Below are 27,948 nucleotides of genomic sequence, written 5' to 3'. Positions count from 1 at the left end.
GCCCCCGGTGCCCCCTCGTCAGGTCTAGCAGTCTTACTGTCCATCCAACAGCTCCTTCTCCCCTCTTACAGCCCCTATGGGAGCTCCATCTGTGGTGGCCACAGGCCTTACAGCTACAGCTACGGTGGCGGCTGCAGCCTGGGAGGATACAGACACACACCTCACCTTGAGGACATCCCCCCAGCAGGTTTGTGCAGCAGGCTGAAGAGATGGAACAGCAAGCACTCACATATTCATATGAGTACATTTTGTTGTTTTGAGAGGTGTACTCAACACAGGACAGTGGCTGCAGGTGCTAATTGTTTTGAGTTAAAAGTAATTAAGGATGCTGTTGCAAAGTTTGATAATAGAATCCGAACCTGGTAATGTTCAGGGCTGCAGTACACGTGTAAAGATGAGTCTGCTTGTACGACATCATATGTGCCTTTGTGTAACTCAGTGACAAATAAATTGGGTACCATAGCTCCATATGCCATTAGTTACTTTAAAAGTGTGAGGAAAAGCAGAAGGACTTGTTTTTGGTTAAGACCAGTTAAAATTATGAATGTCTTTCATTCAGTTTCCTTGCTTGGTTTAGACACTAACTGGGCGAGCGAGGAGGACAACCACGTGGTGGCCAGAGGAGAATATGACTTTACAGCTGCTTCTCAGGAGGAGCTTTCTATGCGAGCTGGAGAGATGCTCAACCTCGCTCCTAAAGGTGATGAGCTTTTTACTAGTTGCAGGACATTTGATTCTGAGTGCTTGGACCCAAAACCTTCTATTTTTGTTTTCCTTATCTTAGAAATAACAGATGAGGGCTCTTCTTTTGTGTGTGCGTGCCCCATGTTTACAACTATCTCCCTCGTGTTTAGAGCTACAGCCCCGTGTGCGTGGCTGGCTCCTGGCCAGCGTGGACGGTGAGACCACCGGCTCGTCCCAGCAAACTACGTTAAGATCCTCAGTTCACAATTGGACGTCACTGATCACGTGACTGTGGCCAAACGAATCAAGCATCGACAGAGTGCTTCTGAAGCGGTGTGTTGGTGTTTTTTGACACACGCGCCGGAGCGTCAGCTTCAAGCTGGCCATCACTAATTTATAGCATTCGTCCTCTTGTGTGCGTTACTGGTCCGTCTGTGTTCCTCCATGCTTTTTTCCTGCTTGTCAGCCTTTGTGTTTTAACTCCATTCCCTCGTGTCCAGGTTTGTTATTTGGTTCTCAGCTTTCCCAGTTTAGGTTTTCCTAGTTTTGTTTCTCGCCTCCCTCGCCTTTGTTTGTATGTCACTCTCCATAAATAAAGCTCACTCACATCAGCAGTGCCTGCATCTTGGGTCCTCCATTCATATCTCGATACGCAAACCCTGACATTTATTGTGTAGTTACTGGTGGTGATCAGAGGGCCCGGTGGCGCCAGTGTACGGCAGCCTCGCCTCTGTCAGTGCGCCCCAGGGTGGCTGTGGCTACAATGTAGCTTGCCATCGCCAGTGTGTGAATGTGTGTGTGTGTGAATGGGTGGATGACTGAATGTAGTGTGAAGCGCTTTGGGGTCCTTAGGGACTAGTAAAGCGCTATACAAAATGCAGGCCATGCAGGCAGGCCATACTGCTAGGAAGTGCTGACAAAATATGAAATTATGACGCTATTTATGTAGAGGCACAGTTGTTACGGCCCTAGCTGGGCCTCCTGATACTGCCCTTGTGTGGGCGTGGTGTTTTTCTCCGCCTCCTCCTCTTTTGCTCCACCCCCCTGTCTCTCTCTTGCTCTCTCTCTCCCCAGGACACAGCTGCTGCTCATTGGACTCACTTACCACCTGGGCCCAGTCAGCAATCACCTCTCTGAGGTCATATAAGCTGGGGATGAGCTGTGAGCAGAGTGTGTGGGGTGTCTCTGCTTGGTGTGTAGGTAGCCTGCCTGAAGTGTGGAGTTGTGGAAGCAGTATAGCTGCTTTACGTGAGTAGTGTGGGCTTGTGGGCCTTGGCAGCAGTAAAGCCAGCTGCTGTTAGTGACAGGGTGAGCTTGTGGGCCCCTGGAAGTGCCTCCTCGTGGTGTGGAGTTTTTGTTTGGTTGTTGTTCTTTGTTGTTGCAACCTTTTTTCCCTTTTTCGGCATGTTATTGGTAATACGGCGTTGCCGGCTCCTTATGTTATGATTATCTACAATAAAGACTGTTATTTACTAAGAACACCTGTCTGTTTTCCTTTCATTCTGTTCTGGACTCATTTGTTACTGGTCCCCTCACTCGCATGCCTAGACCCCTTCGGGGGGGACGTAACAACAGTACTAACACAGAACAGCGGGGACACAGAACCAAAACCTAAGAACTAACAAAGACACGTCAAGAAATCAAAAATTAGTAAAACAAAATAAAAAACACTGAGCCAGTGACCCAGGACCGTGACATTCAGTTTCTCAAGGAGTAATCAAAGCAAACATTTTTTTCTTTTTTTGAATAAGAGATTTCCTTTATGTGTTACATGATGGTGTAAGTTCCAGCACAGCTCATTTAGTTTGCAGAAGTGCTCCGAGGCCCCTATGAAACACATAATTGAAAGAATCTAACAAATTCGAGGGGTGCAGTAGCTGTAGTATGGTCAAAAGAGCTTGACCATACTACCACCTTGTCATGCGAATTCCTGAGATCAGGAATGATAAGGTGGGGCCAGGTTTCACAATGAACTCACCCGAAACTCTGGCTGATTGGGACCCACACCCAGTTTCACACCTTGGCTCAGGCGATTAGAGGATCATCAGGGGGTCCCTTTGTCCCTCTGTGGGGGGAAACTCCCACTAGGTTTATATCTGGGACTCTCCACCATTTGACCTTAGAACTGAAGAAGCTTCTCGGATGAGAGGTGAAACGTCTACAAGTAACTTAAAGAAGTCCAGACGCTTTTCTTTGCAAGCTCCTTTGACTACGATGACCTGGATGACTGAGAACCTTCACAGACATATAGCTGTAGTATGACTTTTTGTTCTCATGCTTCATGACGACTTTACTTTTTTCTTTTTTTTTGGTGGGAGGAAGTTGACATCTCAGTCCATTGTGACGTGCAGATCTTTGACTGGCTTATGAACTCCGTCAGGAGGAACTCGGCAGGAGAGGGAAACAAGGACAAACAAACCCGGCTTGGGGTGATGCTCATGTGTGCCCAGGTGTATGATGTGGCTCTTTGCGGTGACACAGTAAAAATTGTGGCTCTGTGACTGGTTGGCTGCCCCAGCCCTGGCCCTTCATGTATTTCAGTAATGTCTTTTTCTCCCGTCTCCTCCTCTCGTTTACATGTTTTGCCCTTGTGACCCATTCCTTCTGTCACGTGTGTTTCCCCCCCCAGCCATCATGTTCTGTTTGTGCTTAGTTATGTCCATGTCTCATCTCCAGTCCCCTTTTCCCTCTGTATGTATTCACAGTGTACGTGTTCCTCGTCGGTTCGTCATGTTAAGTCTGCGAGTCTTATTCCGTCATGTGTCATGTATCACTCCAAATCTCACTACCTTTAACTGATAATAACTGTTTCCTGATTGTTATGTCTAAAAGGTATTGCACAATCGCCTCTAGTAGAGGATCAGGTTTGTTTTCCACTGATAATGGATTTTAACATGACTGACCAATGATTGTGGAGCACGTCCATGTAGGATCTTATAAATACAACGAGCAAACTTAAATGTTTTAAAATGTTCAAAACTTAATATATTATATTTCTGAAGTATGACGGAAGGAAAAAAAGTTTCACCATCCATCTTCATCCGCTTTATCCGGGGCCGGGTCGCGGGGGCAGCAGCCTAAGCAAAGAGGCCCAGACCTCCCTCTCCCCAGCCATGTCCTCCAGCTTGTCCGGGGGAACACCAAGGCGTTCCCAGGCCAGCCGAGAGATATAATCTCTCCAGCATGTCCTGGATCTGCCCCGGGGCCTCCTCCCGGTGGGACATGCCTGGAACACCTCACCCAGCAGGCGCCCAGGGGGCATCCTTGTCAGATGCCCGAACCACCTCAGCTGGCTCCTTTCGATGTGGAGCAGCAGCTGCTCTACTCTGAGCCCCCTCCCGGATGGCCGAACTTCTCACCCTATCTCTAAGGGAGAGGCCAGCCACCCTTCGGAGGAAGCTCATTTCTGCCGCTTGTATCCGCGATCTCGTTCTTTCGGTCACTACCCACAGCTCGTGGCCATAGGTGAGGGCAGCCTGGCGGAGCCCATCACCCACCGGGAACGAGTCCGACTTATTGCCGGCAATGCGAACCAAGCTCTTGCAACGGTTGTATAGGGATCGAATGGCCCGTAGCAATGGGCCAGACACCCCATACTCCCGCAACACCTCCCACAGGACACCCCGAGGGACACGGTCGAATGCCTTCTCCAAGTCCACAAAACACATGTAGACTGGTTGGGCAAACTCCCATGCACCCTCAAGTATCCTCGAGAGGATAAAGAGCTGGTCCAGTGTTCCACGACCAGGACGAAAACCGCATTGTTCCTCCTGTATCTGAGGTTCGACTAACGGACGAACTCTCTCGAAAAGTTTCACATTTTTAAAAAAATCCAATTTCATATGATCAAATTTATGTCAAAAAGTTCATATTTATTCCCTCGTATGTCATGTGTGAGTACTGTACTATAAATGTCATATATCAGATGATACTGATAACCTAATGCTAATTGCAATAACTATGCAGAGGTCTCTAGGCCTCGACTTTTATGGAGCATGTGAAGTTTGGGGCAGAGTGGACAAAGAAAAGTTTCTCAGCAGGTTCAACAGGTTGCTACAACACAGGCCGATGGAGTATTGCACTCACTCATCCAAACTGGCAAACATGTAACATACACTCTAAGACTGATCCTGCTCTTTACTCCTTTGCTATGATTTAATTTGATATTATGTAGCCTTGGAGACAGTTTGCATAGATTAGAATGTTAGATTCCTGTGATGTCATCAATGCCCGATGTTTTGTTTTAATGTCTTGTGATAGTTCTAAGTGCAGACAAAGTCAGAGTTCAAGTGAGTTTAGTCCAATTTTGAACCAGTTTCTGACATGTGGTCAAAATCTTGGCCGACCTTTACCACACCACGTGCTGTGGGTGTGCGTAAAAATATAGGTGAGTAAAGTCTCCTTTACCTGTTAAATTCAATTTGTTTAATTTTGGGCTTTTACTTCAGGTGTTTTGATTCAGTAACCAAGTGATCTTTGTACAACCTGCAGACCGCCACACTGATCCCTGGTTCCCCTGGTGTATCTACACACAGCACATACAAAAGTCACACTAAAGGTAAGAAGTACATAGGTAAGTTCACACCACACCTGCAGTGATAGAGCCTCTTTCCCAGGCTCTCAGAGTTTAGCTGGTATCCACCTGCACTCTTGGTGGCGCTGTCACTTGGTGTTCGCTCGCTCTGCGGTAGAGTATCACTTCCTGTTCCTGCTCAAACACAGTGGTGTTTCTGAGTAGCTTATTTGCTTAGCAATTTAATTAACAACTTTTAAATACATTCTTTTTTCATAGTATAATCTTCACATGCTTCATCCAAAGCACACTTTCTGTGTACTCACTACCTAATTTATAGCCAAAGTATTCACTCACTGTCTCTGTACTGTTAGCCGACTCGTTAGCACCATGGCTACTTCACCTGTCCCTCCTGCACTTTCTTGCTCATTGTGTCAGATGTTTAGTTACTCCTCGGCCTTCTTTAGCAGTAATGATATCTGTAACAAATGTAGCATATTTGCAGCTCTGGAGGCCAGGATTACTGAATTGGAGACTCTGCTTCGCAACCTTCATTCACCTGTAGCTAGCCAGGCCCCTGTAGCTGGTGCAGCCGAAGATAGTGTAGGCCCCGCTAGCTGTTCCCCGGCAGACCCAAGCAGCTGGGGAAAGAGGGCGGCTGGGTCACGGTGAGGAGGAAGCATAGTCTTAAACAGAAGCCCCAGATACACCACCAACCCGTTCATGTGTGTAACCGTTTTTCCCCATTCGGCGACACACCCGCCGAGGGTCAAACTCTGGTAATTGGTGATTCTGTTCTCAGACACGTGAAGCTAGAGACACCGGCAACCATAGTCAATTGTCTTCCAGGGGCCAGAGCAGGCGACACTGAAGGAAATTTAAAACTGCTGGCTAAGGGTAAACGTAAATTCAGTAAGATCATAATTCACGTCGGCAGTAATGACACCCGGTTACGCCAATCGGAGGTCACTAAAATCAATATTGAATCGGTGTGCAACTTTGCCAAAACAATGTCGGACTCTGTAGTTTTCTCTGGTCCCCTCCCCAATCAGACCAGGAGTGACATGTTTAGCCGCATGTTCTCCTTAAATTGCTGGCTGTCTGAGTGGTGTCCCAGAAACGATGTGGGCTTCATAGATAATTGGCAAACCTTCTGGAGGAAACCTGGTCTTGTTAGGAGAGACGGCATCCATCCCACTTTGGATGGAGCAGCTCTCATTTCTAGAAATATGGACAAATTTATTAAACCCCCCAAAATATGACTATCCAGAGTTGGGACCAGGAAGCAGAGTTGCAGTCTTACACGCCTCTCTGCAGCTTCTCTCCTCCTGCTACCCCCCCAAAAACCCATCTCCATAGAGACTGTCAGCTTCCAAAAAGACAAAAAACCAACTAAAAACCAGCAACAAACAACTTAAACATAAACAATTACAAAGAAAGAACAATACAGCATCCACATCTGAACCAAAGAGTAAAACAGTGAAATCTGGATTATTAAACATTAGGTCTCTCTCCTCCAAGTCTCTGTTAGTACATGACTTAATAATTGATCAACAAATTGATTTACTCTGCCTTACAGAAACCTGGTTGCAGCAGGATGATTATGTTAGTTTAAATGAATCAACACCCCCGAGTCATTCTAACTACCAGAAACCTCGAAGCACAGGCCGAGGGGGCGGTGTGGCAGCAATTTTTCACACCAGCCTATTAATTATTGAAAGACCAAGACAGACTTTTAATTCATTTGAAAGCCTGATGCTTAGCCTCGTCCACCCCAGCTGTGAAACTCAGAAACCAGTCTTACTTGTTATCATCTATCATCCACCTGGGCCTTACACAGAGTTTCTGTCTGATTTCTCAGACTTTATATCTAATTTAGTTCTGAGCTCAGATAAAATAATTATTGTGGGTGATTTTAACATCCATGTAGATGCTAAAAGTGACAGCCTCAACATGGCATTTAATCTGTTATTAGACTCAATTGGTTTCTCTCAAAATGTAAAAGAACCCACCCACCACTTTAATCACACTCTAGATCTTGTTTTAACATATGGCATAGAAACTGAACATTTAACAGTGTTTCCTGAAAACCCTCTCCTGTCTGATCATTTCCTGATAACATTTACAATAATTGATTACACAGTGGTGGAGAGTAGACTTTGTCAAAGTAGATGTCTTTCTGAAAGCGCTGTAACTAAGTTTAAGAATATAATCCACCCACTGTTATCATCTTAAATGCCCTGTACCAACACAGAGCAGAGCAGCTATCTGAACACTACCCCAACAGAGGTCGATTATCTTGTTAATAATTTCACCTCCTCACTACGTACGACTCTGGATACTGTAGCTCCTTTGAAAACTAAGGTCTCAAATCAGAAGTACCTGACTCCGTGGTATAATTCTCAAACACATACCCTAAAGCAGATGACTCGTAAGCTGGAGAGGAAATGGCGTGTCACAAATTTAGAGGATCATCATTTAGCCTGGAGAAATAGTTTGCTGCTTTATAAGAAAGCCCTCCGCAAAGCCAGAACATCTTACTATTCATCACTGATTGAAGAAAATAAGAACAACCCCAGGTTTCTCTTCAGCACTGTAGCCAGGCTGACAAAAAGTCAGAGCTCTTTTGAGCCAACAATCCCTTTAACGTTAACTAGTAATGACTTCATGAACTTCTTCACAAATAAAATTTTTATCATTAGAGAAAAAATTACCAGTAATCATCCCACAGATGTAATATTATCTACAGCTACTCTTAGTACCATTGATGTTAAGTTAGACTCTTTTTCTCCAATTGATCTTTCTGAGTTAAGATGGCGCCGGTGAGGTCGGCTGCCGTCACGACTGCTCCGACCACTTTTTCTTTGTCTTTGTTTTTTAAGTTAGTTTTCAGCGTTTCTAAATCGGCAAAATCATCACCATTGGGTACATTAGGTATGACAGTGACACTCTTGTTTCTATTGGTATACAATGTACTCACAATTCGAAGTTTTTAACTCCGGATCCGAGCTGGCCGAGTGAGATCTCGAGGGAGAACAAAGGGAAGCGGCGGCGGCCTAGAGGGAAGCGAGCCGGCGTCAGGAACAGGCTGAGAGCTCGTGCACACCGCACACCTCTGCCTAGCATCCTGCTCGCCAACGTCCAGTCACTGGAGAACAAGCTTGACGACCTCAGGGCCAGGATAAAGTTCCAGAGAGACATTCGGGACTGCAATCTCCTCTGCTTCACCGAGACATGGCTGAACCCAGCGGTGCCGGACCACGCCATCCAGCCGGCCGAGTTCTTCTCGGTTCACCGCATGGACAGGACACGGGACTCGGGGAAGTCAAGGGGAGGCGGCGTGTGTTTAATGGTGAACAACAACTGGTGCAACAGTGCGAACGTTGTTCCTCTCACACGCTCCTGCACACCAAATCTGGAACTACTGTCCATCATGTGTCGTCCTTTTTATCTACCTCGGGAATTTACATCGGTCATTGTAAGTGCCGTTTATATTCCACCACAAGCGGACACGGTCACCGCCTTATGCGAGCTGCATGAGGCACTCACACAGCACCAGACACAACACCGGGACGCTGCGCTTATTGTGACGGGGGACTTTAATAGCGCCAACCTCAAACGCGCAGCGCCGAACTTTTATCAACACATCACCTGCCCCACCAGGGGTGAAAGGACACTGGACCACTGCTACACTACGGTCGAGGACGGCTACAAGGCACAATCCCGCCCCCCGTTTGGCAAATCTGATCACGCCGCCATCTTCCTCATGCCAAAATACAAACAAAGGCTGAAACAGGAAGTTCCGGTTCAGAGGAAGGTCGCGCGCTGGACGGATCAATCGGTGGCCGCGTTACAGGACGCACTCGATGACGCAGACTGGGGCATGTTCAGAAACAGCTCCGACGATGACGTCAACGTGTTTACGGAAGCGGTTGTGGGATTCATCGGGAAACTAGCGGATGATACCGTGGAGACAAAGACTATCACAACGTTTCCCAACCAGAAGCCGTGGGTGGATAAAACCATCCGCGACGCTCTGAGATCCCGCACCGCTGCCTACAACACGGGACTCATGACGGGGGACATGGACCCGTACAAAGCCGCGTCATATAACGTGCGGAGGGCGGTGAAAGAGGCGAAGCAGCGCTACGGGAGGAAACTAGAGTCACAACTCCAACAGAGTGACTCTAGGAGCCTGTGGCGGGGACTAAGGACAATAACGGACTATAAAGCACCAACAACCGGTATGACGAACGCGGCCGTGACTTTGGCAGACGAGCTGAACACTTTCTATGCTCGCTTCGAGGCTGCAGCTAAGGTCTCCAACAATGCTAGTGTTAGCGGCGCTAACGGCTGCAGACAGGAAGATACTGCCAGCACCGGAAACGTGCTCGTCATCTCCGAGCATGAAGTAAGGAGAGCCTTCAAGAGAGTGAACACCAGGAAAGCAGCAGGACCAGACGGCATCCCAGGTCGTATCCTAAGAGACTGCGCATACCAGCTAGCTCCTGTGTTCACTGAGATATTCAACATCTCTTTATCTCAGTCGGTGATCCCCACATGCTTCAAAGAGTCCATCATTGTTCCTGTCCCGAAGAAACCCCACCCTGCTTCTCTCAATGACTATCGCCCTGTAGCCCTCACCTCAGTAGTGATGAAGTGCTTTGAACGCCTGGTCAGAGACTTCATCATTTCTTCACTACCAGACACACTGGACCCACTACAGTTCGCTTACCGTCCAAATCGTTCCACAGACGATGCCATCTCTCATCTCCTCCACACATCACTCACTCACTTGGACACTAGAAGGGGGAATTATGTTAAAATGCTCTTCATAGACTACAGCTCTGCATTTAATACCATAATTCCCTCCACACTCACCACCAAGCTGGAGCATCTGGGACTCAGCTCATTTATGTGTCAGTGGATCTCCAACTTCCTAACTGGCAGACCACAGGCAGTAAGGATGGGCGGACATGTCTCAGCCTCCACCACTCTCAGCACTGGAGCCCCCCAGGGGTGTGTTCTGAGCCCCCTGCTGTACTCTTTGTACACATATGACTGTGTGGCCACTACCAGCTCCACCACCATCATCAAGTTTGCTGACGACACCGTCGTGGTGGGCCTGATCTCTGATAACAACGAGACGGCCTACCTGAAGGAGATTAGGAATCTGGAGAACTGGTGCCAGAGGAACAACCTCCTTCTAAACGTCAGTAAGACAAAGGAGCTGATAGTGGACTTCAGCACTAAGCAGGAGAGGAACTACCAGACCCCCGTCATCAACGAGTGCCCAGTGGAGAGAGTGGACAGCTTCAAATACCTCGGAGTTCACATCACGCAGGACCTGTCATGGTCCTGTCACATCAACACCGTGGTGAAAAAGGCCCGACAGCGTCTCTACCACCTCAGACGCTTGAGAGACTTCCAACTGCCCTCCAAGGTGCTCAGGAACTTTTACTCGTGCACCATAGAGAGCATCCTGGCGGGAAACATCTTAACCTGGTTCGGGAACAGCACCATGCAGGACAGACGAGCTCTACAGAGGGTTGTGCGGTCAGCTGAGCGCACCATCCGCTCCGAGCTCCCTGACCTGCACTCAATCTACAGCAGGCGGTGCTGGACCAAGGCCAGGAAGATCGTGAAGGACCTCAGCCATCCCAACAACAGACTGTTCTCTCTGTTGAGGTCAGGAAAGCGATTCCGCTCCCTGAAGACCAACACAGAGAGACTGAGGAGGAGCTTCTTCCCGCAGGCGATACGGTCTCTCAATCACACCACCACACAGTACTGACCCACACATATGGTTCTTACACACACACTGGACTTTCTGGACTTTGTTTTTGCACAACACTGGTCACTATATTCTTCATTTCCAGTTAATACTTGTACAGCTGCTGTTATTGTGTATATATTTATTTATATTTAGATTTCTTCATACATTCTTATATAGTTCTATATTGTGTATTTTGTTGTACAGTTATTTTATTTTCAACTTTAATTTATATATTTTATCTTATTCTTCCCAGTTAAATTTACCCTTCATTGTAATTTGTGTTGTACAGTTATTTCATTTTTAACCTTAATTTATATTTTATTCCTTCCTAGTTAAATTTACCCTTTTTAATTTTTCATATTTATTTCCTATCTTATTCATAGCCTTTCCTTTTTTGTTTTCTTTAGGTCACGAGCAGTTGTCCAAGCATTTCACTACATATCGTACTGTGTATGACTGTGTACGTGACAAATAAAATTTGAATTTGAATTTGAGTTAACTTCAATAATTACTTCCTCCAAACCATCGTGTCTTTTAGACCCCATTCCTACAAAACTGCTCAAAGAAGTCCTGCCATTAATTAATGCTTCGATCTTAAATATGATCAACCTATCTCTAATAATCGGCTATGTACCACAGGCCTTCAAGCTGGCTGTAGTTAAACCTTTACTCAAAAAGCATCTCTAGACCCAGCAGTCTTAGCTAATTATAGGCCAATCTCCAACCTTCCTTTCATATCAAACATCATTGAAAGAGTAGTTGTCAAACAGCTAACAGATCATCTCAGAATCAGAATCAGAATCAGAAAGAATCAGAAAGGGGTTTATTGCCAAATGTTGAGCAGGTTTACAACATTAGGAAATTGCTGCGGTGCTTCAGTGCAAACATAGTGTCATAAATAGCACTTAAACAGTGTCATAAATAGCACTTAAATAGACATGAAAAAATAAAAGTAGGGATAAGAATTAAAAGTGCTACGTAGAAAGATATGTGCATGAGCTATACATGAGATATATACATGAGAATAAGAATTAAGAGTGCTACGTAGAAAGATATATACATGAGTGCAGGTGGTGATCAGTGCCAAACATGGAATGATGCAGTAACACAGCGTAGGGTCATGTGTTAGTGGTGGGAACAGTCATATGGTTATTGTTCATGTGTCCAACAGCAGAGGGGAAGAAACTGTTCTTATGGCGAGAGGTTCTGGTGCGAATGGACCGGAGCCTCCTGCCTGAGGGGAGCAGGTCAAACAGACTGTGTCCAGGGTGAGAAGGGTCAGCTGAGATCCGAGCTGCACGCCGCATCTCCAGAGTAATGGTTTATTTGAAGAGTTTCAGTCAGGTGTCAGAGCTCAGCACAGCACAGAAACAGCTTTAGTGAAGGTTACAAATGATCTTCTTATGGCCTCTGACAGTGGACTCATCTCTGTGCTTGTCCTGCTAGACCTTAGTGCAGCATTCGATACTGTTGACCATAATATCCTATTAGAGCGATTAGAACATGCTGTAGGTATTACAGGTACTGCGCTGCAGTGGTTTGTATCATATCTATCTAATAGACTCCAATTTGTGCATGTAAATGGAGAGTCCTCTTCACACACTGAGGTTAATTATGGAGTTCCACAGGGTTCAGTGCTAGGACCAATTCTGTTTACATTATACATGCTTCCCTTAGGCAGCATCATTAGAAGACATAGCATACATTTACACTGCTATGCAGATGACACCCAGCTCTCTCTGTCCATGAAGCCAGATAACACACACCAATTAGTTAAAGTGCAGGAATGTCTTAAAGACATAAAGACCTGGATGGCTGCTAACTTTCTGCTTCTTAATTCTTAATTCAGATAAAACTGAGGTTATTGTACTCGGCCCTGAAAATCTTAGAAATATGGTATCTAAGCAGATTCTTACTCTGGATGGCATTACCTTGGCCTCCAGTAACACTGTGAGGAACCTTGGAGTCATTTTTGACCAGGACATGTCCTTCAATGCACATATTAAACAAATATGTAAGACTGCTTTCTTCCATTTGCGCAACATCTCTAAAATTAGAAATATCCTGTCTCAGAGGGATGCTGAAAAACTACTTCATGCATTTATTACTTCCAGGCTGGACTACTGTAATTCATTATTATCAGGATGTCCAAAAAACTCGCTGAAAAGCCTTCAGTTAATCCAAAATGCTGCAGCAAGAGTCCTGACAGGGACTAGAAAGAGAGAGCATATTTCTCCTGTATTGGCTTCCCTTCATTGGCTTCCTGTTAAATCCAGAATTGAATTCAAAATCCTGCTCCTCACATGCAAGGTCTTAAATAATCAGGCCCCATCTTATCTTAATGACCTTGTAGTACCATATCACCCTATTAGAGCACTTCGCTCTCTCTCTCTGCAGGCCTACTTGTTGTTCCTAGAGTATTTAAAAGTAGAATGGGAGGCAGAGCCTTCAGTTTTCAGGCCCCTCTTCTGTGGAACCAGCTTCCAGTTTGGATTCGGGAGACAGACACTATCTCTACTTTTAAGATTAGGCTTCAAACTTTCCTTTTTGCTAAAGCATATAGTTAGGGCTGGACCAGGTGACCCTGAATCCTCCCTTAGTTATGCTGCAATAGACGTAGGCTGCCGGGGGATTCCCATGATGCATTGAGTTTTTCCTTTCCAGTCACCTTTCTCACTCACTATGTGTTAATAGACCTCTCTGCATTGAATCATATCTGTTATTAACCTCTGTCTCTCTTCCACAGCATGTCTTTATCCTGTCTTCCTTCTCTCAGCCCAACCGGTCGCAGCAGATGGCCCCGCCCCTCCCTGAGCCTGGTTTTGCCAGAGGTTTCTTCCTGTTAAAAGGGAGTTTTTCCTTCCCACTGTCGCCAAAGTGCTTGCTCATAGGGGGTCATGTGATTGTTGGGTTTTTCTCTGTATCTATGAAGCGCCTTGAGGCGACTTTTGTTGTGATTTGGCACTATATAAATAAAATTGAATTGAATTGAATTAATCACTAGGAAGCTTCTAACAAAGACTGTATGAATGTGTACATTGAGGCAAAGTCAGCTTTCCTACATACAACTAATCACAACCCCTGTGTTTGTTTTGTCTCTCTTTAGAGGACTTAGAAGAAAAATACGAAGAGCAGGGTAAGCTGGGCGAAGGAGGCTTTGGGACTGTCTTCTTTGGAAAACGCAGAGAAGACAATTTCCCAGTATGGCTTTGTTAAGTCTAATTGTTGAATGTTGCCATTGTGTTTCTTAAATTTGTACAGTCTTAGTTCAAGCAGTAGGATCAAAGCCATTCCTTTGATCCTGACCACCTCTCCAACCACTCTGTGCTGGGGGAGGTTTTATTGTAGATACATCCTATCTGAAAGATTTGTTTCTTTTGATGTAAGCTTCCTGCGTTTACGACCCTTTGGTCAGCAGGAGGTCTGACACACACACACACACACACACACACACACACACACACACACACACACACACTCTCACATAACACACACACACACACTTACAGACGTTCACACATATACATAAAATGCTTTGTCTTAGAACCATGTGGGCGTGGCTTTGTTCTGATGTGTTTTGTGTGAACTGTCTCCCAATAAAAGGTAGCAGGAGGAGGTCAGATCTGGGGGTCATTTTCGTGGTGGACACAGACGAGGCCTCCCTTGTGCAAATAATCGATCGATCGACTGTTTTGTTTTCTTCATGATGAATAAGTCTCTAGAATTAGTGGGGTTTGTGGAAACACAAACCCAACAGGCTTCTTATGTGTGCACTTTACAATTCTTCTAGTTCCTCCTGTTCTCTTTTTCTATAACACATTTTCTCTGTAATGCAGGTGGTGATTAAGCATGTTGCTCAGTTTTTAGTCAGCTACCTACCAGTGGTAAGAAATGTTTGTCTTTTTCTGTTGTTTTCCCCCAACGTGTACCTCAAAGGGCCTAATGTTTGAACACTGACCTTGATGTTCTGTTTCTCAAGCTTCTTAATGGTAAAATGACCGAGATTCCCAAGGAGGTGGCATTGCTAATAAAAGTGGGGGCAGGACCAGAGGGTACGAGCAGCAATGTGACGCCCATTTTAAACGACTGGTATGACTTGGAAGACGAACTCATTATGCTCTTTTAAAGGCCAAAAAAACATAGACTTGGAAGCCTACCTGGCAAACAGAAGAATCTTTGTGCACGAGAGGGAGGTTAAGGTCAAGATGACATATATGGCAAACTTTAATGGATAATGTAAATCTGATTATTTGAACATGTTTTTCATTTGTCTGTCTGGTCATAATGAGACAGCTGGTACATGCAGCCGCTGAAATGCAATCCAAGGGTGTCTACCATCGAGACATTAAGCCAGACAATATTGTGTTTGACACATCGCCTGATCATCCAGCATTTCTATGTGTCAAATTCATCGATTTTGGTGTTGGAGTCCCTTTTAGACCAGAAGCAGTCACACGAAGAAATGGTAGGTTGTCAGCCTCACTGTTTAAATGTCCTTGCCTGCCCACACGTTTAGTGTCCACATGAATTCCTTACCATGAATAATTACTTTCTGGATTTTAGGGACCAAATCAGCCGCTGTAAACTGGCAGGACTTTAATGCCACCACAGCAGATTGCGTCACAGTTTTGCAGCTGGGTGCGGTGATGGATTGGCTGGTACATCACATCATCCCTGATGACAACAACACATCTGAGATGCACACTGACATTTCAGAGGGTAAGCTGAATGTTAATTCTTTAACCTGTCGCATTACAAGGATTGAGAATTCTGTTTTCAGTGTTATCTGTATCACTAATGCACACGCAGACTTATATACACACCAACATATAAACTCAAACCACTCTATTGTATTTCTGAACAGATTACAAGTTTAATTCATCCATCCATCCATTCACGTCTGCTTATTCTTTTCAGGGTCGCTGGAGCCTATCCCAGCTGTCATAGGGCGAGAGGCGGGGCACACCCTGGACAGGTCGCCAGTCTGTCGCAGGGCCAACACACAGAGACAGACAACCATTTGCACTCACATTCACTCGCACATTCACACCTATGGGCAATTTGGATTAACCAATTAACCTATCCACAATAAGTGCATGTCTTTGGACAGTGGGAGGAAGCCGGAGTACCCGGAGAGAACCCACGTAAACATGGGGAGAACATGCAAACTCCACACAGAAAGACCCTGGCCTGATGGTGGAATTGAACTCAGGACCTTCTTGCTGTGTGGCAACAGTGCTAACCACCGTGCCACCGTGTTTAATTCAATTCACTTTTATTTATATAGCGCCAAATCACAACAAAAGTCACCTCAAGGTGCTTTATATTGTACAGTAGATACAGAGAAAAGCCCAACAATCATATGACCCCCTATGAGCAAGCACTTTGGCAACAGTGGGAAGGAAAAACTCCCTTTTAACAGGAAGAAACCTCCGGCAGAACCAGGCTCAGGGAGGGGTGGGGCCATCTGTTGTGATTGGTTGGGTGAGAGAAAGAAGACAGGATAAAGACTTTTTGTTTTTTTTATTAGTCCTTTATTTATCCAGGTAAAAAAAATCTCATTGAGATTAAAAATCTCATTTCCAAGAGAGACCTGGCATCATGGCAACAAAAGTCACATACCACATAGGTATATAACATTTAAAACAAATACAATATGCCATACCAACATGTGTAAAATATACAATAACAGATCAAATTAAGAGTACATTAAAAACAATCACACTGAGTAAAAGAGCTGTTTTCTCGTTCCTTTAAGACAGACTTAAACTCTCCCAAGGTAACCAATTCTGATAATTTCAGTTCCTTCTGCAGATTATTCCAGGAAGCAGGGGCAGCGTATTTAAAAGCCTTTTTCCCCAATTCTGTTCTGATTTTCGGGACAATAAATTGTATGATATTGTGCGAACGAAGGCTGTATTGGTTGTGGTTTTTACACATATAAACACATAAATAAGATGGAACCAGCCCAAGGAGAGATTTATAGATAAAGATCAACCAATGGGAGAGTCTGCGAATATGCAAAGATGGGCATTTAGCAGCAGCATACAAAGAACAATGATGTACACGATTTCCATAGCCAGTAATAAAACCTAAAGCACAATGGTACACAGTATCCAACCTCTTTAGGTAGTGGGCAGGTGCATTCATAAAAAGCAGGTCACCATAATCCAATAAAGGTAAAAAGGTTGCACGAATCAAATGTTTTCTCACTTGGAGGGAGAAACAGGATTGGTTCCTAAAAAAGTAACCTAGTTTTAGTTTTAACTTCGACACAAGCCTTTGAATGTGAGTCTTAAATGACAAATTCTGATCTATGTTGATCCCTAGATACTTGTAAGATGTGACCATTTCAATTTCAGATCCTTGAATTGTTTTAATCTTAGGAGACGTAGCTAACAACTCTTTGCCATTTGAGAATAACATGAACTTGGATTTCTCTTGATTTAACACCAACTTAAGTTGAGTTAAATGGGACTGAACGACATCAAAGGCAGACTGCAGAAATTGCAGGGTTTGTGCTACTGAAGGGGATGAACAATAAATAATTGTATCATCTGCATAAAGATGAAATGCTGCATTTGACAAATTATCACAAAGGTTGTTTATGTAAAGAGAAAATAGCAATGGTCCTAATATGGAGCCCTGCGGAACTCCTTTGGATACTGGGAGAAAAGAGGAAGAAGACCCAGCAGCACGGACACACTGTTTTCTTGCTGACAAGTAATTTGAAGACCAACTTACAGCATTTACAGATAGACCAATATTGTTTAGTCTATTTAATAAAATAGCATGGTCAACTGTGTCAAAAGCTTTTGACAAATCAAGAAAAAGAGCAGCACAGTATTTTTTGCAGTCCATTGAATCAACAATGTCATTAACCACTTTAATAGCAGCAGTTATTGTGCTGTGTTGTTTTCTGAATCCTGACTGATGTTGGGAAAGAACTGAATTAAAGAAGTCTTTCAGTTGTTCACTAATGAACTTTTCTAGAACACACAATTTAGATATGGGCCTGTAGTTATTAACATCTGAAGGATCACCTCCTTTGAGCAAAGGGACAACATAGGCAGATTTCCATATTACAGGGATCTCACTGTTCGAGAGGCTAAGATTAAAAATGTAAGTTATCGGTTCTGCTATAAAATCTGCAGCCAACTTAAGAAAATAGGGATCAAGTTGATCTGGTCCTGCAGATTTATTTAGAGCCAACAGATTTAAAGCCCTGTGGACCTCAAAAACATTTAGCGGAGAAAAACTGAAGGGTTGGACCACAGATTCAGTTTGAGCGGTTGCAGAGAGAGCCTCTTGTTGATTAAGCTATTTTAAATCTGGATATAAAGATTCAAATAGAGATCCTGAAGAAACAAAATGCTCATTAAAGCAGTTTAGAATGTCGCATTTCTCTGTTAAAGTGTAAAAGAGTCTTTTACAACAAAAGTTGGCGTCTCATTTGTAGTTATGTCCCCTTAAGAAGATTTTATTATTTTCCAGACTTTTTTAGGATCGTTCAAATGTTTAGTAGTTTTTGAAAGATAGAATTCTGATTTGGCCTTTTTAATTAAGGGAGTTGAACGGTTTCTGAGCTGTCTAAAAATCAGCCAGTCCGCTTCGGATTTAGATCTTCTGGCCTTAGTGTCATGAATCGCTGTGCGGCAGGCAGGAGTTGGACCCAAAATGCAGGACTCAGACTCAGGGGATGAACTCAAAATCACAGCTTTATTGGCTGGTCACAGAAAAATGAGCATACAAAGTAAACTAAGCTAAACTGGGAAACAATGGACTAAAACTCACAGGGAGATCCACACAGCATGAGGGACGACGCGACACTGACTCAGAGAAACACAGGGTTTAAATACACTGGGGAGTAACGAGGGGAATGAGACACAGAAGGAGGGCACAGCTGGGAGAAATCAGGACTGACGAGACAAGCAAAGCAGGACGCATTCACATAAGACACGGACCTTCAAAGTAAAACAGGAAGTTTCACACAGAGACACGAACTTGACACAGTGGAGACAGCAACTAAGAAACACAGAGATATAAACCATAAGGCAGAGGACTCTAAGAACCGAAAGACACAGAGGGGAACTCAACATGCAGACACAGACTTACACAGAACAGAGGGGACACAGAGAAACATGAAGGGCAAGGGATCGAAACTAGAAACCATAGAATAACTCACAAGTACAATAATACAAACATCACAAAGAACTAAAAACGCTGGGTCAGGAGACCCAGGACCGTGACACTTAGCCCAGGCAGCATCCCTTTTTTTTTTAGTAGACTGGAGAGCTGAGGAGAAAACCAAGGGTTGTTTCTATATATATATATATATATATATATATATATATATATATATACTGAACAAAAATATAAACGCAACACTTTTGTTTTTGCTCCCATTCCCCATGGGATGGACGTAGAGACCTAAAATTCATTCCAGATACACAATATAACCATCCCTCCCAAACAGTGGTCACAAATCAGTCCAAATGTGTGGTAGTGGGCACATCTGCCATATTGAGATAATCCATCCCACCTCACAGGTGTGCCACATCAGGATGCTGATCTGACATCATGAGTAGTGCACAGGTGTACCTCAGACTGCCCACAACAAAAGGCCACCCTGGAATGTGCAGTTTTGTCTCACAGCAAAATGCCACAGATGCCACAAGCAATGAGGGAGCGTGCAATTGGCATGCTGACAGCAGGAATGTCAACCAGATCTGTCACCCGTGCATTGAATGTTCATTTCTCAACCATAAGCCGTCTCCACAGGTGTTTCAGAGAATATGGCAGCACATCCAACCGGCCTCACAACCGCAGACCTCGTGTAACCACACCAGCCCAGGACCTCCACATCCAGCAGGTTCACCTCCAAGATCGTCTGAGACCAGCCACCCAGACAGCTGCTGCAACAATTGGTTTGCACAACCAAACAATTTCTGCACAAACTGTCAGAAACCGTCTCAGGGACGCTCAACTGCATGCCCGTCGTCCTCATCGGGGTCTTGACCTGACTCCAGCTCGTCGCCGTAACAGACTTGTGTGGGCAAATGCTCACATTCGATGGCGTCTGGCACGTTGGAGAGGTGTGCGCTTCACGGATGAATCATGGTTCACATTGTTCAGGGCAGACGGCAGCTGAGAATGTCCCAGTTCTTGCATGGCCAGCATACTCACCGGATATGTCACCCATTGAGCATGTTCGGGATGTGCTTGACCGGCGTATACGACAGCGTGTACCAGTTCCCACGAATATCCAACAACCTCGCACAGCCATTGAAGTGGAGTGGACCAACATTCCACAGGCCACAATTGACAATCTGATAGACTCCATGCGACGATGTGTTGCACTGCATGAGGCAAATGGTGGTCACACCAGATACTGACCGGTTCTGGGTCCCCAGACCCCCAATAGCGCAAAAAACTGCACATTCCAGGGTGGCCTTTTGTTGTGGGCAGTCTGAGGTACACCTGTGCACTACTCATAATGTCAGATCAGCATCCTGATGTGGCACACCTGTGAGGTGGGATGGATTATCTCAATATGGCAGATGTGCCCACTACCACACATTTGGACTGATTTGTGACCACTGTTTGGAAGGGATGGTTATATTGTGTATCTGGAATGAATTTTAGGTCTCTACGTCCATCCCATGGGGAATGGGAGCAGTAACAAAGGTGTTACGTTTATATTTTTGTTGAGTGTATATATATATAAAAACACCCAGTACGCCCCTGCGGGCGGTTTATCCTTCAAGCTCGGGTCCTCTACCAGAGGCCTGGGAGCTTGAGGGTCCTGCGCAGTATCTTAGCTGTTCCCAGGACTGTGCTCTTCTGGACAGAGATCTCCGATGTTATTCCCGGGATCTGCTGGAGCCACTTGCCTAGCTTGGGAGTCACCGCACCTAGTGCTCCGATTACCACGGGGACCACCGTTACCTTCACCCTCCACATCCTCTCGAGCTCTTCTCTGAGCCCTTGGTATTTCTCCAGCTTCTCGTGTTCCTTCTTCCTGATATTGCTGTCATTCGGAACCGCTACATCGATCACTACGGCCGTCTTCTTCTGTTTGTCTACCACCACTATGTCCAGTTGGTTAGCCACCACCATTTTGTCCGTCTGTATCTGGAAGTCCCACAGGATCTTAGCTCGGTCATTCTCCACCACCCTTGGGGGCATCTCCCATTTTGACCTCGGGACTTCCAGGTTATACTCGGCACAGATGTTCCTGTACACTATGCCGGCCACTTGGTTATGGCGTTCCATGTATGCCTTGCCTGCTAGCATCTTGCACCCTGCTGTTATGTGCTGGATTGTCTCTGGGGCATCTTTACACAGCCTGCACCTGGGGTCTTGCCTGGTGTGATAGACCCCAGCCTCTATGGATCTTGTGCTCAGAGCTTGTTCTTGTGCTGCCATGATTAGTGCCTCTGTGCTGTCTTTCAGTCCAGCTTTGTCCAGCCACTGGTAGGATTTCTGGATATCAGCCACCTCCTCTATCTGCCGGTGGTACATACCGTGCAGGGGCCTGTCCTTCCATGATGGTTCCTCGTCTCCCTCCTCTTTCTTGGGTTTCTGCTGCCTGAGGTATTCACTGAGCACTCGGTCAGTTGGGGCCATCTTCCCAATGTATTCTTGGATGTTCCTTGTCTCATCCTGGACTGTGGTGCTGACACTCACCAGTCCCCGGCCCCCTTCCTTCCGCTTAGCGTACAGCCTCAGGGTGCTGGATTTGGGGTGAAACCTTCCATGCATGGTAAGGAGCTTTCTTGTCTTTATGTCAGTGGCTTCTATCTCCTCCTTTGGCCAGCCTATTACCCCAGCAGGGTACCTGATCACGGGCAGGGCGTACGTGTTGATGGCCCGGATCTTGTTCTTACCATTCAGCTGACTCCTCAGGACTTGCCTGACCCTCTGCAGGTACTTGGTGGTTGCAGCTTTTCTAGCGGCCTCTTCATGGTTCCCATTTGCCTGCGGGATCCCCAGGTACTTGTAACTGTCCTCTATGTCTGCAATGTTGCCTTCTGGTAGTTCAATCCCCTCAGTTCTGACTACCTTCCCTCTCTTTGTTACCATCCGACTACACTTCTCCAGTCCGAACGACATTCCAATGTCATTGCTGTATAGCCTGGTAGTGTGGATCAGTGAATCGATGTCTCGTTCACTCTTGGCATACAGCTTGATGTCATCCATGTACAGGAGGTGGCTGACAACTGCTCCGTTCCGTAGTCGGTATCCGTAGCCAGTCTTGTTAATGATCTCACTGAGGGGGTTCAGGCCTATGCAGAACAGCAGTGGGGACAGAGCATCTCCTTGGTAGATCCCGCACTTGATGGTGACTTGTGCTATGGGCTTGGAGTTGGCCTCTAGTGTTGTACGCCACATCCCCATTGAGTTCCTGATGAAGGCTCTTAGGGTCCCATTGATCTTGTACAATTCTAGGCATTCCAGTATCCAGCTGTGGGGCATTGAGTCATAGGCCTTCTTGTAATCAATCCAGGCAGTGCACAGGTTTTTCAGTCTGGTCTTGCAGTCTCGGCTGATTGTTCTGTCTACCAGTAGCTGGTGTTTTGCGCCTCTGGTATTCTTGCCAATTCCTTTCTGTGTCCCGCTCATGTATTGACCCATGTGCCTGTTCATCTTAGCCGATATGATGCCTGACAGGAGCTTCCATGTAGTACTGAGGCAGGTTATTGGTCGGTAGTTGGAGGGGACCGGTCCCTTCTTGGGGTCCTTGGGGATCAGGACCGTCCGGCCTTCAGTTAGCCATTCCGGGTGTCTCTCGTTAACTAGCAGCTGGTTCATTTGTGCTGCCAGACGCTCGTGGAGTGCAGTCAGCTTCTTCAGCCAGTAGGCGTGAACCATGTCAGGCCCTGGTGCTGTCCAACTCTTCATACTGGAGACCCTTTCTTGGATATCTGCCACTGTGATGGTTACTGGACCCTGTTCAGGGAGGTCGCTGTGGTCAGCCCTCAGATCCTCTAGCCACTGAGCATTGCCGTTATGGGTTGCATCCTTCTCCCATATGCTCTTCCAGTATTGCTCCGTCTCCAGCCTTGGTGGTGCTGTTCTCTTATTGTTCCCTTGCCACTGAGAGTACACCTTTGCTGGTTCTGTGGAGAACAGCTGGTTTATTCTCCTGCCTTCTATCTCTCTGGTGTACCTCCTCAAGCGGCTGGCCAAGGCTGTGAGTCTTTGCTTGGCAGTTTCCAAGGCCTCAGGTATGGACAGCTTGCTGTATTTCGTAGGCACCTTATTTGTCGCACCTTTCTGCAACTCCGTTAGTTGGCTAACCTCCCTCCATGCTACTTTGATCTTGCCCTCTAGCCTCCTTCTCCATGGAGGGTACTGCCCCTTGTCGCTGTTCAACTTGTAGCCAAGCATCTCACTGATCACTGTTGCCGTATTGTAGATCAGCTTGTTAGTGTCGGTAATCGTGGTTGTAGGTATTGCCCGTAGTGCTGCATTAACATGCAGACATGACTGGGGGATAGGACAGGGAGAAAGAATGAAAGAAAGAGGGAGAGAAAGAAAACCAAAGGGGAGAAGAGACGGTGAGAAGGGGGGAAGAAAGAAAAGAAAAAAAAAGAAGAAAAACAAAACAAAAAAACACCTGGGTCACCTGTATGGAGAAAAAAAACAGAAGAGAAAGCAAACAACAAAGAGCAACATAATAAAAAAAAAAAAAGCACCATCACAATAAACTAGCTAGCAGTAGATATCAGTAGATACTAAATAATAAACGATATTGTGCAGCACGCAAGATAGACAGCGCACAGTGTGCTTTGAGGCAGCAGCCAAGAAAGCTGTAGTCCGCGTCTGTGAATACCCGTGTGGACACCTGTGTGCATACCTGTGTGGATCAGCATGCTTGCATTCCAAAGGTTTCTCCATGTAACGATCTGCTAGGGAGTGTGGGGAGACACAGCCCCGTCCTCCAGGGTATGAAGCAGGTATGGAGGAGATCAAAACTCCAGACATGCAGAGGCCCCCAGAACACAAGAGACCAAGGAAGACCAACAGAGGGGCAGCCGTGCCACTGTCCCAGTAAGAGCTGAGGAGAGTCCCAGATGAGGGCTCACTCAGCAGCCGCGGAGCAGAAGCCAGGGGGAGTTGCAGTGACGCGCCCGTGAGCTCCGCCGGCAGCCAGCTGTGCCTGAGTGACCGAGCCCCAGGCCGAGAGGCCGGGGGCACCCCACCTCCGAAGTGGCCCGAGCGAGCCCCAGGCTCCAGGCCCCGATAAGCGGCTGCCAAGGAGTGAGCTGGTGTGTACCCGGACGCCCATCCCCAGCCACAAAGAACCACCAATGCACCGATGTCTGAGGGAGTCCGCCACTGGCAGGGGAAGTGGTGGTGGGTGGAGATAGGCCTCCAAACCTTGGAGGGCCTGAGATGTCCCCAGAGAGGTGGCGTCTGATACTCAACCTGACATATAGACACAGACATACAGGCACACACAGATACAAACATCCATTCCCACCCTCATGCTCTCATATGCACTTACTCCACACTCAACCAACGTGGAGACAGACGTAAAGAGACACTGTACACACGATCACACTCCCCAAGCGTACTCTACAAACCGGGTCTAGGTACCCTTGCCCCTGGAGGGGGGGAACTGCACCCAGACCCAGGTGGTGTTACCCTTTTCCCTGCGGTGGGGAGAGGCAGACCACCCCGACTCCGCAGCAGCAGGGAGGCCCCACACTCCAGACCGCAGTCGGACGGCCAACTCCTCCTCCTAGCCCCCCCGCTCCAGCAGGCCGCAGAGAACGGGGGTGAGAGAAGACTCCAAACCTCCCTCCACCCGCTCATTGTAGTGTTGATGCATGTGTGTTCTAAGGTGCAATTAAAAATGTATATTTGTGAATGTGGAGATGTTATATTGGTTTCACTGGTAAATATAAATAATTGAAATGGGTATATATTTGTTTTTTGTTAAGTTGGCTAATAATTATGCACAGTAATAGTCACCTGCACACACAGATATCCCCCTAAAATAGCTAAAACTAAAAACAAACTAAAAACTACTTCCAAAAACATTCAGCTTTGATAGTAATGAGTTTTTTGGGTTCATTGAGAACATGTTTCTTGTTCAATAATAAAATTCCTCAAAAATACAACTTGCCTAATAATTCTGCACTCCCTGTATACCAGGGCCAGTTGGCGAAACAGACCATCGTCTGCCGACGGGCTGTAGTGACCTTCTTGCTCGTGGGAGGCTGAGTCATCAAAAGGGTAACTGGCAACCACAGTGCCACCATGCAGGCCCCCCGACAGCACAAATCCCATCTCCTGGATCCATCTCATCACCTCCATCACCTCGGGGATATCAGCTGGATCCACGTTAGACTTGTCGAACTGGTCAGGAAAGCCTCCGCTTAGGTCCTTATTTTTGGCGTTATTTCGACCACTGTGATCACCACTGCAGTCCCCCTCTGTGGACCTCTCAAAGCCGTCGGGACTCATGCCGGGAACGATGCAAACATCTGTGCCGTTAACCAGTTCAGTGATGCGCTCTTCCTCCCCGTATCTGGCCAGCAGGCAAACCAGCACCTGTCTGGACACGGCCTCGTTGCCGTGCATGTTCCCAACGTATCCAAATTTAGGCTTCCCCAGTGACTTTCTGTCGGGGTCCCTGGCGATCCGCATCACCCACAGCTGCCTGCCCTCCACGGACTGCCCCACAGTCGACAGGCCAGCCACGTGAGGGTATTTCTGGGCTAACGACTGCAAACGTTTAGTTTCAGCGTCATCGAGACACGTTCCCAGTCAGCCACCATGTTGACCTGTCTTCTGAGCCAGTGTTGTGTCCCCTCCTTGTGGGACAGTTTGAGGTTTCATCTGCCTTCTTGGCTGGGTGTTATATTGACAATCCGAATTGTGATCTCGAGATCTCGAAAAAAATGGCGCCGGTGAGGTCGGCTGCCGTGCTGGATGCTCTGCCCTAACTTCTCCACTTTTTGCAGTTTTTCGTCACTTTTTGCTATATCTGCGATAATCTTGCATGGGCATCATGCAAAACACACAAATCCGCTACAGTAGAGACACTTTGGTTTCTATTGGTCTGCAATACACAAACATTTCACCATGTTTAACTCCGGACCCAACCTGGCCAAAGGAGATCCTGAGAGAGAACAAAGGACGCGACCCTAAGCGACGGCCTCGAGGTAAAAGAACCGGCATCAGGAACAGGCTACGGGCTCGCGCACACCGCGCACCCATGCCCAGTATCCTGCTAGCCAATGTTCAATCCATCGAGAACAAGCTTGATGACCTCAGAGCCAGAATCAAGTTCCAGAGAGACATTCGGGACTGCAACCTCCTCTGCTTCACCGAGACTTGGCTGAACCCAGCGATACCAGACCACGCCGTGCAGCCGACGGGGTTCTTTTCGGTTTACCGCATGGACAGGACAATGGAGTCGGGGAAGAAAAGAGGTGGTGGAGTGTGTTTGATGGTGAACAACAGATGGTGCGACAGCACAAACATCTCCCCACTCACACGCTCTTGCTCGCCCAATCTGGAGCTTTTGATCGTTAAATGTCGCCCTTTCTATCTCCCTCGGGAATTCACTGCGGTCATTGCCTGCACTGTTTACATTCCGCCTCACGCGGACTCCGCACTCATTGTTATGGGAGATTTTAACAGAGTGAATCTCAAACGGACATTTCACAACCTTCACCAGCACATCAACTGCCCCACCCGGGGCACGAGGACATTAGACCACTGCTACACCCCGTTCAAGAACTGTTACAAGGCTCAACCCCTGCCGGCATTTGGAAAATCGGACCATTCCGCCATCTTCCTCATACCTGCTTACAAACAAAGGCTAAAGCAGCAACCACCAATCAGGAGGGAGGTCGCTCGCTGGACGGACCAATCGGTGGCCGCGCTGCAGGACGCACTGGATGACGCAGACTGGGACATGTTTCGGCGCAGCTCTGATGACATCAACATGTTTACAGAAGCGGTTGTGGGATTTATCGGGAAACTAGCGGACGACACAGCAGAAAGAACTATCATCCGAACGTTTCCCAACCAGAAGCCGTGGGTGGATAAAAACATCCGCGACGCTCTGAGATCACGCACCGCTGCCTACAATGAAGGGCTTGTCTCCGGTAATATGGACCTATACAAGGCTGCGTCCTACAACGTGCGCAGCGCGGTCCGAAAGGCAAAGCGGAGCTACGGGGAAAAACTAGAGTCACAGCTACGACAGTGTGACTCTAGGAGCCTGTGGAAAGGACTGCGGACTATAACGGACTATAAACGACCAGCTTCTTCAATGATGAATGCCGATGCTTCACTGGCTGATGAGCTGAACACGTTTTATGCTCGCTTCGACGCCGCAGCAATAAAAACAACAAACGGCTGCGCGCGCTCGGAGTGCACCAGTGAAGAAAATGCATTCGTCATCACAGAGCATGCCGTGAGGAACACCTTCAGGAGGGTGAACACCAGGAAGGCAGCAGGACCAGATGCAATCCCTGGCCGGGTCCTTAGAGCCTGCGCTGATCAACTAGCACCGGTGTTCACGGAGATCTTCAACCTCTCCCTGGCCCAAGCTGTGGTTCCCACGTGCTTCAAACGGTCCATTATTGTCCCTGTTCCAAAGAAACAACAGCCCGCTTGCCACAATGACTACCGTCCAGTAGCACTGACTTCAATTGTGATGAAGTGTTTTGAAAGACTGATGAGAGATCACATCACTTCTTCACTTCCTGCCACCATCGACTCACTTCAGTTTGCTTACCGGACTAATCGTTCCACAGACGATGCCATATCTCACCTGCTCCACACATCCCTGAGTCACCTGGACACTGGCAGAGGGAATTATGTTAGGATGCTGTTCGTGGACTACAGTTCAGCATTCAACACAATAATTCCCTCTAAGCTTTTCACCAAGTTGACGGATCTAGGACTCAGCTCATCACTGTGTCAGTGGATCCTCAACTTCCTCACA

The 27,948-nt window shown here is 46.7% G+C and overlaps 1 protein-coding gene across 1 annotated transcript; it reads right to left on the bottom strand.

Annotated features, from left to right (window-relative positions):
• Nucleotides 1-33: 33 nt before the first annotated feature.
• On the bottom strand, nt 34-25,634 carry LOC146620411 (carboxypeptidase D-like). The gene is made up of 2 exons (XM_085369889.1): nt 25,137-25,634; nt 34-201 (listed from the first exon to the last, which is right to left on the bottom strand). Exons 1-2 carry the CDS (start codon nt 25,632-25,634, stop codon nt 34-36), a joined length of 666 nt encoding a protein of 221 aa, XP_085226015.1.
• Nucleotides 25,635-27,948: the final 2,314 nt, after the last annotated feature.

The sequence above is a fragment of the Diplotaxodon limnothrissa genome, linkage group LG13, assembly GCF_057381915.1.
Source record: "Diplotaxodon limnothrissa isolate DT_005_m linkage group LG13, D_limnothrissa_male_GT1.1, whole genome shotgun sequence".
NCBI classification, from domain to species: Eukaryota; Metazoa; Chordata; class Actinopteri; order Cichliformes; family Cichlidae; genus Diplotaxodon; species Diplotaxodon limnothrissa.
This window is presented reverse-complemented; position numbering and strand designations above follow the sequence as displayed.